The following is an 11,731-nucleotide window of genomic DNA, read 5'->3' on the forward strand; positions in this document are numbered from 1 at the left end:
AAAGCAAACCCAACAAATAGGGAAGCTTAAGATACAGACCTTGTTCTACAAGTCAGTCAGTAAGATTGAAAACTCTAATTCACCAACTGACAATGGCATTCCTGGCAGAACCCCTATAGAGACTTAATCCCGAACTGACTATCTTGTTATTGGTGAATCAGTATAAAATCATTGCTGGAATAGGAAATGGAGAGGCAATAGAAAGAGCACTGGTTTCTACAGAGCTAAAGGTGAATAATAATAATTAAAAAAAATAAAAAATAAAAAAAATCACACTTCCAAACTTGCAAGAAGAGTACGGACAAACCACAGAAAGAATGCAGAGCCCAGAAGTTGGTCACTGGCAACAAACTGAACTTTAGCTTCCAGTATGACAACTGAAGGGCCCATCACTGCACACGAGTTAATAAGACTTAAGTAATGAGACAACCTGCAGAGGTGCAATGATACAAATACATTGCTGGAACAGCAACAGTACTCTTGGTCCTTTCCAACTCAGGACATTCTATGATAAGAAATTTTTTACAATGATGGCGGTGAAACACTGGCCCAGGTTGCCCAGAGAGGTGGTAGATGCCCCATCCCTGGAGACATTCCAGACCAGGCTGGATGGGACTCTGAGCAACCTGATCTAGTTGAAGATGAACCTGCTCATTGCAGGGGGTTGGACTAGATGGCCTTTGAAGGTCCCTTCCAACCCAAACTATTCTAGGATTCTATGACTAGCAATTTCCTCCACTCTCCATCACTGGAAGTCTTTATGTGATTTTTTTTTTTTTCAAACATTCAAGAAGATATTTCTAAAATATTAAGCTTACATTTGTTACTTGATAAATAAGCATATAGTCAACATTTTACAAGGTATTCCTTAGCATGTTAGCAGCAAGTAACAGAATAAAATTAGTGATTTTTTTTTTGTTTAAAATCTTAAGTTACAACAAAAGGCTTTTGAGAAGTATTTGCTGTAAATGGTGACTATTCATAAAGACTATTAGTAGACAGAGGGAAGAAAAATCTAGCTCATCAAGTGCTTTCAGCATTACCCAATTTCAAATCGTTTCTTTATTTCTTAGTCGATGAGGTATACCACAAGGATAAGGATTACATACGATATATCAGTGACGATCATATCTAGTAGAAATATTTACGAACTCTAGAATATTAACTGTTTATCAATACAAATCTAGCTTTTGAAGACATAAAACTATTTAGAAACTGTTCTCCTGGTTCTGCTTAATTCTAAAGACAGATCAAGTCAAGTAATTTCATAAGCTCTACAAGCCTTGTTTTGTCCAGATAACATCAAGAAGGTCCAGTTGAACTTTGTTCATTGTGGGCACGTTTACAACTCATTCTTATAGATATTTTGCGATGTTTCCCTCATCACCTACTCATAAGGTCTTTCCCCATATCTTCCTTGCATATGGATTTCTACAAATGTTGTGAAAGTCTTCTTGTAGTCTTCTAGCTCGTCTCATTTGTTGCCTGAAATCAGCCATTTTCTAGTAAGATCTGCATAGAACAAATAGGTAAAGCTAGTTCCATATGAAACGAAATTAAGCAGCATGCACAAAGTTATTTAAGCAAATAAGCCAAAAGCCCTGAGAGCCCATTATCACTGCAAGAACCCATGGTCGGTCAAAGCATGGTACATGGGTGGCTCTTATGGTTTCTAGCTACTTACTATTTTTATACAGAATAGCAATTGCTATGCAAAAGGAGCACATCTAACGTGAAGTACCAGAACACATCTCTTGATCAATGGCTAGCTTTCTACAGACCCATTTTAAGTTATATCTATTGTTTGCAGAATACAAACTAATCTTATCTACCAAGACATTCGTACAATCTGGCTAATGTGAAGATGAGAACACCACGCTAATCCAACCCAGCATGAGGGATCTGTTTACATATTATGCCACAGTTAGAACATGAAATTTAGTAACCATTTCTTGTGGATTGCTGTAAACAACAAGCACACATAACTGATATCTTCTCGAAGCAATGCAACTACTTAAATTGCCTAACTTCCAATTTTTCAAGACAATTGTGTGTGTAAAGCATCTAAATTTGCAAGACTCAGCTATCTAATTTTTCCTCATAACACTGCTTGCTGGAAAATTCTGTGCAGTCTTTGACTAGGTCTACCATTGAATAAACTAGTTCTCTGGATGAACTGCATTAATCGTTTTGTAATGAAGTAAGTCCATACATACTTTTGCCTTCAAGCTTATTTCTTGCTGACAGAATAAGTGTAGGGCATATGGAGCGGTTCTCAAAAATGTAAGATGAGTTCCCAAGCATCACAAAGGAAAAAAGGAAAGCTATCTCCTCCGTATCAATATCTAATTTCCTCCCAGACTGACCACCTGTTAAAAGAATGAACTGTTCAAATGACTTATGTAAAGGTATAATTAAACTTAAATGTTTTGAAAGACTGGGCAGAGAGAAGCAACTTGAAGAAAGTGATGATCTCATACAGCTATGAACTTTTTTTGGTTTGTTTGCTTTTACATGACAGTCACTCACACAGGAGACACTGCCTGTGATAAATACATTTCATCCAAATATTTGAGTTTGTCCTGTGTCAGGATTCAGGTGAATTTTAAATTTGAAGAAAGCAACATATAATTCTGAACTCAATTTTTCAGCACTAGAAATGCCCAAAACTCTTAAGACTGGATGTAGCATGTAAGAAAGATTTATGGGTTTCCAGAAGGACAGAGATATCTTTCAAGTGCAACTACCACTCTGAAAGAGGACTAAAGATCACTATTTCTTCTAACAAAGCACAATGTGTAAACAGAATTAATACTACTACAAATGAATGTGTGAAATTTATGTCCCAGGGTACAACATGCAGTTAGAATAAGGAGCACTGCTGAAAATCTACAACAGTGAATAACTTACAGTTTCTCATACACAAAATGAATACCTGGTTCTCTAATCAGGATAAGGATTCTTCTATTCCAAGCTATTCAGTACAGCAAAGCTTAAGAATAACACAACATACTACCAGTGCTGCTTATGCTGACTACTATTATTTCACCACACTTGAAACTAACAATGATTTTCTAGGAACACCTATAGCTGTACTCTTCCAGACATTAATGTGAAGTTCTGGCTGTCCTTCCTTTGTTGGCACCATAGAAGGTCCTTTATTGTGAACACATTAGTGCTGACATCTGTCATAGTGCCCTGTTATCATCACAAAAGTACATCAGTTTGATAACAGGTTATTTACAGTCTGCCTTTTAAGTCACGGGCTTGAGTTGGAAGCCAAGTCCACCATCCTCCCCACTTAATGATGGGACACAGCACTATTAACACAAGCTTTGCATAATACAGAGTTAGGGAGTGTATGTGCTAGACCACACTCAGTTCTGTGCACTGCAATGCTAATACAGCTTACAAAGCCCAGAGTTAGTAGCTGACATTGCTACTAGTATTAAGGTATAGTAAATAGCAACTCAGATGCAGACAACACATAAGACTAGACAGCTGAAATTTCAAGGCTGACATCAAAGCTTAGTGACTACTTAAGTGAAAAGCTGGTGGGATTCAAACACTGTAATTCCTCTTTTCTGATGTTTTATGACACAGAGCACATCTGCAGAACACAGAGACAGCCCACCACTGGTCTAAGAGGTATAGGTGTAAGCCCAGCTACCCTTTTGTTCAGGTCCTCAGAACTAATTTGTTTCAAAAAGCAACTGTTATTATGCTCAAACTTCTGTCAATGTTAAAGGTTTCATTCTAGTCTCCCAACTAAAATGGGTTCTAGTAGTACCACTCCATTTGAATCAACTAACTTCTAACAATAACTTGGCAAGAGTGGTAATGATGAAAAAAGCTGTGCAGCAATACAGTAAAGTAGTACAAAAATTATGAATTACAGAAATACGGGACAATGAGCTTTAATAATTGACACAAGATAACAAGCAGGAACAGTATGCTTATCAAGCAAAGGATATACAGAAACCAGTCTGAGAAGTACCTTTATCTCAAAGGTTGACCCTGCAGAGAAACGGAAAATAACTTTGAAGTATTTCAGATCATATCACATTCTCCCTGCACCACCACCCCCTAAAATGCCCAAAGGGAATTCTGTGAATTGTTTCCCCAGATGCCTTGCCCACCAGCTGGTTAGGATTAAACATCTTGCCTGCGGCATCTTTTAGGCCTTGAGGCCTGGCATTTTTGACAATATGATGAACAGTGTGCAATTGTGTACACCCCATATGTTTAAGATAATCTAGAGTGCCAGAAATGCTGTTAAATCCATGTACAGTAGTGATAAGGGTTAGAAGAAAGCTATGACGAGTTTGAAAGTCAAAAGTCACAGCTCTAGAATTTCTTCACAAGAGTATACTCATAAAATACTCAAGACTTAAATGTTGAGACTTTTCTATGCCTTTGATTTTCTGTTGTTTTAAGACATTCAGTATACAAATCACAAGTCTACTTGCAGAATACTGAGCACTAGCAAGCACTTCACACCACATAAAGAAGATGACCAGAACTTTGCAATTACAGTGTTGGTACAATGGACGCAGCCAGAGACCAACCTCACTCTGAATGACACTATGCAAGTGAAGGGGAACTACCACCCTAAAGAAAACAAAACAAGCCCATACCCTAAACAAACACTGTTTTGTTTTCACTTGCAGTAACATACACCACAAGAGGAATTTTCTTGGTAAAGTTCTGTCTAGATTTCAAAATGTATGTGTGGATTAATCCAACAGTTTATTCTGAATTAGCGTTTTTCCAGAACATGGCTTTAAGTGCCATGTTCAGATGAACAAACTCCTCTTTGAAGCACCTCAGGTTTTGTTTCATCTTTAACATAAAGACCATGTAGGTGCTTTCACTGTCTGAGAAAGTACTTTGGACTCACTAATCACTGGAGGGCTTCAACCATCTTGAAAGACAGCAAATCTCCTCTGACAAGACATTAATGTTTCAGCAAAAATGCATGGCAACTTCTGAATTTTGGATAAAAATAACCCTCAAACTTCCATTACAAGCTAACCTCTGAAAAAAAAAATATATCTCCTTGAATACAATAGCTGTCAGCTACAGTACTTTTAATACTGTTTAACAGTTGCCATCAGAACACCAACATGTTTTGTTCATATGCTACTGTTTAAGGTGCTAAAAGATTAAATATCTAATTAGTTTCAAGACAAGTCTTCCAAGAATGCTTCCATTCTGCAAAACATGTTTTTCTAACACGTACAGAAACCTACACATTAATACTTAGTACCTAATAATAACCTGATGATGACAGTTTTCTGTTATCAGCATTTTTGTTTGGTGTCCTTCAAAAAAAGTTGCATTTTAAGAAACAGGAAAAGGTGTACAGCAACCTTACCCATAATCAAATGTATTGATTCAGCTCAGTAATACTGAAAATGTATCCTGCCAAAATGGGTTTACTGTCTGTACATTGCATTAGGAGAATTCCTGTATACAGTAAGAAAGAGTTTAATAAGAAGATGCCTAAATTGAGTTATATAGTCCTGAAAGAAGTAATTCTCCAGCTCTTTATAGCTGAATGTAAAAGCTCTTTCCTAGTATCACCCTCAGGCACCCAAGGTTAAGCATGTTAACTTTCAGCATTTTCTAGAACTGCTACATAGAATTTAAATCTGTATTATTTGACCTACAGTACAAGCTTTATTTTTTAAAAAGGTATCTGAAAAATAATATTCCACTTATATAAATGAGGTAGGTAAAACCATTGTGGCTTGATTTGTGAACCATGATTAAGTACACAAAACCAGATGCATTACTTTTGACACTGCAGCAGTTAGTTATGGATATATGAGAAGGAAAAGGGTTATATTTTGCTTCCTGTGAGAAAATACACAGTCTTGGCAGAACATGCAATTATGCAACTTTGGTGGTATTTTAAGGGCTGATGCCTGCTCTTTAAAGATTAAGAAACTTTTGGATGAAGCTTCAGCTCAGCTGAATAATAAAGTCACAAATAAGTTTCTTATTGCATGGAAACTTCTCCCTGCCCAACTTCTCAAAAAACAAAACAACCCCAAAAAAACAACAACAAAGAACAACACAACAAAGCCAACAACCTGGCCTTCTAGGTTCTCTCTCAGCTCTACACAAGGAATTCCAGTAAAGTACAGAATGTAACACTTCATTAATCTCTCCTAGTTCTTTATGAGATCTAGTTAAAGACATCAACCAAGACACACAAATTATACTACACGAGTTAGCGATCAAGTACATCAAGTAACAGTGGCTTTTAATGGAAACTCTTCCATTGCTTGTTTTTATCCAATACAAGAATAAGCTGTGCATCTGCTAACTTTCTGCATTTCGCTAGAACAGGAAATAAAATGGTATGAACATACACAAAAAAAAATAAAACAATTGTCATGCCCTGCTGTCTGGCTAGTGATTACACATAAAACATAAGTCCCTATTAATTTAAAATCAATCTAGACAAACTTTAGATTGGAAGTGTGCTGTCTCAACATTAAAAAGTTGGAACTCCAAGTTGTCAAGCTAGATTTGAATATTAATATTTACAAAATCAATGCAACAATTCAGATAAAATGTCTTAGTGCAAAACCATAGTCACATTGTTACTCTTGTGGGTGGAAAGGTAAATATATACATTCAATACACACCAATAACAGACAAGAAGTAAACAATACTCATAAACGTCCTCAGCTCTAACCTCTACCATTACAAACCTGAGAAGGCTTCCCTGGGACACCAGGAGGTTTGCCCAGTGTATTAAGATAGACACTCAAGTATGTAGAGTGATTTGGAGTGATGACCACTTACAACTTACCACTGTTATCAAATGATATGAATTTATAGTCCTATAGCAGAAACAGCATGCACCTTAACAATTCCTTTAATATAAGGCAGCTCATATACACGATGCTTAGTTTTGTCTGTCACCACATCATTTTCTATCCAGTTTTGTTTTTACAATTTCTGAAAAGGGCTAGAAATTAGGTTGAACTGAACTGAATGCTAAGAAAAAAATCTCAGGCTGGGGGCAGGGGTGTCATTCTTGCATAAAAGGCATTGTCTATTATAAACCAAGACCTTCTTAAAAAGAAAGCATTGAGTGTACCATGCAGTACCAAAACAATCACTTTGTTAATATGCATATTCTTTGAGTCTTGTACTAACAATAGTGCCTGGTATCAGTAGACAAAGGAATATTTGCAGTCAAGGCAGTATGTTATAAAAATAACACTGCAAACAAACACAGGGACTTACATTTGTCCACAATTAAATTGCATTTAACAGTGGAAGGGCCTGTCACTGAAGGCACGGCATCTGAAGCATCAACATCTGGTTTGGGTTACCTCTGACAAAACTAAGGTAAACAAGAGGTATCCAGCAACTGTGGTCTATTTAGTAAACTACCATATCTAATAAAATGCTAGATTTTTCTTTTAAGTGTGATATGTACTTCATGAATGACACGGGGTTAGTCATGGCTATCTGACCTATCTAGCCAAGTTTCAGCTTTTACAATTATTTATTTCATTCTCCAACTCTGGAGGGCTCAGTGAACATAAAGACATTATTATAAAAATGTAGTTTTCAATAATATTATTTCTAGCTTTTCTACCACTTCTAGTTTGTTCATGCCTGTTAAAAACCACAAGAATGCAGATACTAGCCCTAATCTTATTGCATAGGAAAGGCAATATTTCAGAAAGCAAGAATCACTTGTTTTGACTTTTCACCCAGTGAAGCAAACGTAACATGCAAATTAGTTGCAACATAGATCAGTCTAACATGATGTTTGAAACAACAGCTCAAGACATGGGTAGATATACCAAATCTAATCAACTGTACTGGCTATGGAATTTTTAAGATGCCCCTGCAGTTTCAAAGAACAAGGGCAATATTGCTCTTGACAGAAAAATTATTGCAACTAGAAAACAATTCATTTTTCATTTTATGCCAGGCATGAGTGGTTTATAAAAAGCAACATTGCTCCAAGAAGCCAAGACATGCTTTTGGAAGTTTAGGCCACTTAGCCATTAATGCTAATGACACAAAAACAGGGACATTTTGTGTTCAGTGCCACTGCTTCACTCCACTCCTGACACCTCCTGAAATTACTTACTTGAATAATTTGCTGATACCACAAACACAAAATTCACTTCTATTTAAACAAATAGCTGTAATGAGTAAAAACCAAACTTACTACTCTGGCTCCTGAGGATCGAGGCGTTGCTCTAACATTAGAAGTGTTCCTTGAGGTGGCTGGAGTTGCCAATGGAAGAGTAGTAGAAAGCTGAGGAGGATTGAGAGACATCAAAGACAACCCAGTACCTCCTAATATGCATTGTTTGGAATTGGAATTTTTATTAGCAAATCTCTCATTTTTACCATTGCCTGAATCTCCATTACTAATCACAGCTTTCTCCTCATTCTTGATTCTTCTCAAGCAGTCCTTTAGTGCCAGCTGAGTTGCAGGCTGACTTAACCAGCACAGGAAGAGTTCATCCACCTTCATTTTCAGGACAGGTTGCAGGACTTTCCCAGGTGACATTTTCTACCAGTTTCCCTTTTTGTTGGATCAAATTCAAAATAAAAGTTTGACAATCATCTACTTATTCCACTTGACTTTCAGTGTTTCACAAATTTCAGGATTCCTGTTAAGAGAAATACTATTATTTAACATTACAGTTTTAACAAAGTTTTGATATTTACTCCCTCAATATACCAATAGGTGCTGCAATATACACACAACTACAACAACATTTTGGAAGTATAAGCCGTTAATATGTCAGAGTAAAACCAAGAGGATAATTTCTTTAAAGTCATACTGTCCAAATGATGTAGACTGCAGAGAAAGAAACTGCACTCAGGCTCTCTCAAAGAGGAACATCTAAGAAATGTTTTCCAATAACATGTATTAAAATACACATTCATCTTAACAAATAGCCCCCCAAAATGCTTATAATTCAACTTGCTAAGAACTAAGTGTCTAAGCAGTTTATGTGAAGTCTTGGTGATAGCATAATTAAGATTTTTAGAAGCGAGTCTTTCAGTCAAGAGATTTAGAGCTAAGACCAATGGCTCAAATTTCATTCTGAAGTCTGCACTTGCAATTTAAAATCTTGCTTTGCATATTGCAGCACAAGATGCATTCCCATGTGAGTGGTGCCCAGCTGAATTCCTAAAGGCCCTTCCTCAGGATTTGATTTGCCTGCCCACTTGGTACTGCACAGTCATTTGATATTTTAAGAACTGATCTGTTTGGCATTCACTTTTTTTTTTTTTTTAAGCCAATGTGAAACCCAATATGACTTAAGAACTGAGATAGTACAATTTCAGGTTCAGTTGCTCACCTGAAGCAAACAGAATATATATATATATATATATTCTAGAGAGCCAGAGGACTGGAGCTAAACCACAGAATCATTTCAGCTGGAAAAGACCCTCAGGATAATCAAGTCCAACCATAACCTAATCTAACTCTAGCACTAAACCATGACCCTAAGAACCTCGTCTAAATATCTTTTAAACCCCTCCAGGGATGGTGACTCCACCACTTCTCTGGGCAGCCTGTTCCAATGCCTGACAACCCATTCCATTAAGAATTTTTTTTCTAATATCCAATCTAAACTTCCTCTGGAACAACCTGAGGCCATTTCCTCTTGTCCTGTCACTTACTATTTGGGAGAAGAGACCAACACCCACCATGCTACAACTTCCTTTCAGGTAGGTGCAGACAGCAATAAGTTGTAGACAGCGATAAATACTGAGAACAGAACCCAAGTTACTATTGCCATCACCACAGTCATATCTGGTACAGTACAATCTGATCTCAGCTTAACTAAACCCTGTGCTTCCTCCTGTTTTTTTTTTCAAGACTTTACCATTATTTGATCCATGTGTAGAAGGCAGCAAAGATACGCAACTACACTGCTGAAGAAGTTTAAATTAAACACTCAAATACGGGAACGAATACCATCTAGCAATTGAATGTACTATTAAAATCGAAGCCCAGCCTTCATCCCATAGCAGAACTGTAAGTCTTACAATACTGCAGCAGCTAAATTTTTTAAGCCTTTATGTCTAACAGCAGTTACTGCGTTGGCAAAACCGAAGGCCGTTTAAAAGCGGCGGGCTCCGGGCCGGCCGAGCCGCAGCGCAGGCGCGGGGTGGCAGCCGCGGGGGCCGCCTCGAGGAGCGGGCAGCTCTATGGGAAGGCCAGCCCGGAACGGAACCGCCCCAGGAGCGGAACGAACCACCACCGTCGACACCACACACCTGCTGGCACCTGCTCCCCGAGGAGACGGCTGCGGGCGGGCAGAGGGGCAGATACCGCCCCCCTCTCCTCAGCAGCTCAGAGACGAAGCGGCTTCGCGCCGCGTCAGCGACCCCGAGGGGAACAGGAAGGGAACGCGCGAAGAGGAGCCGGAGCCGCAACCACCCACCTGCCCCGCGCCGCCCCTCCCGCCGCTGCCTTCAAACCCGCGCCTCCTTCCGGTCCGCCCCAACCCGCCCCGCCCGCCCACATCTCGCGAGAGCTCCGCCCGCCCTCTCCCCCCCCCCCCGCAGTGGAGACGCGGCGGCCCGTCACCATGGTAGCGAGAGGGGGAGGGGCTAGTTTTTGCCCACACTTCATCCCCCGCGTTCCCAGCAGCCCTTGCGGCGCTGCTGGTTTTGATGGGGAGCGCGGGGTCGGGTGTTGGCACCCGGCGTGGCCGCGCAGGGGCGGTGGGCTCAGCCTCGGTCTCCGTCTCCTGTGCCGCTGGGGAGCTGCTGGATCGGCCTCTGCTTCGTCGCTAGAGCCCCTCTCGGAGCCGAGGCTGCAGCGTCGTGGGACAGGGTGGGGAGAGCGAGGGGCTCGGGTTGCGCCTCCCACCCCAAAAGCTGCGGGTTTTGTGCTGAGCCTCCCGGCGCCCTGCGCTGCGGGCTGGGGGCTGCGTGGCTGCAGAGGTCCCGCGGTGGCCCCTGCGCCCGGCGCTGTCACCTGCGCTGAACGGGGTAGCTTTGGTACAGCCTCAGTTCCCAGGCTGCTTTTCCCTCACTGGCTTTCTGAGAAGAGCTGCCGAACTACGTGATCTTACCTTCGCTTGTTCCCACTGCTAAATCCCATTAGAGGAGGACGTAAGATCGTAGAATCATTCAGGTTCGAAGAGGCTACTAAGATCGAGTCTAACTGACAACTGAACACTGCCAAGTCCACCACTAAACCGTATCCCTAAGCACCACATCTACAGGTTTTTTAATTGCCTCCAGGGATGGTGATTCGACCACTTCCTGAGTAAGGCTAGAGCATATTGTAGGTAAAGGCAAAAATCTGACAAAAACACCTCTTTGCTACACAAAATTAGTGTGTCATTAGAACTAAGAAAGGTGTGAAAGGAACAGGAGGAAAGAGACATATATGTAGAAGTATGTGAGAACCTTTGAATCCCACAGCTATATAGTATAATTTCATAAATAATAATAAAAAATAAAGTTTAATATAATAATTCTTTTTCTGTTGTACTGCTACACAGACAATTGTTGTAGTTGTCACTGCTCTTACAGGTTTACAAATGAAGGGGAAGTGGAGGCAGCAGCAAATAAAAAGATAGCCCCCTTATTTAGAGAGCAAAGTGTGTCAATCTGTTTAGAGACCCTCTTTGCACCGGGTAACATACACTGGGAACTTGTCATTGCCAGCATTCACAGGCACTTCTGCGAAGCTCTCCAGGTGCAGTTGTCA

General features: G+C 39.9%; 1 protein-coding gene across 1 annotated transcript in view; it reads right to left on the minus strand.

Annotated features, from left to right (window-relative positions):
* PPP2R3B (protein phosphatase 2 regulatory subunit B''beta) overlaps positions 1–8,557 on the minus strand; it is a gene marked incomplete at both ends in the record, with an annotated part of 51,084 nt that extends 42,527 nt beyond the window's left edge. Inside the window, one exon of the mRNA XM_080348905.1 lies at positions 8,210–8,557. Coding sequence (XP_080205031.1) covers positions 8,210–8,557 — 348 coding nt within the window. The remainder of the gene's footprint in view (positions 1–8,209) is intronic.
* Positions 8,558–11,731: the final 3,174 nt, after the last annotated feature.

Source organism: Nesoenas mayeri, assembly GCF_963082525.1.
Source record: "Nesoenas mayeri genome assembly, chromosome: 1".
Classification (NCBI taxonomy): domain Eukaryota; kingdom Metazoa; phylum Chordata; class Aves; order Columbiformes; family Columbidae; genus Nesoenas; species Nesoenas mayeri.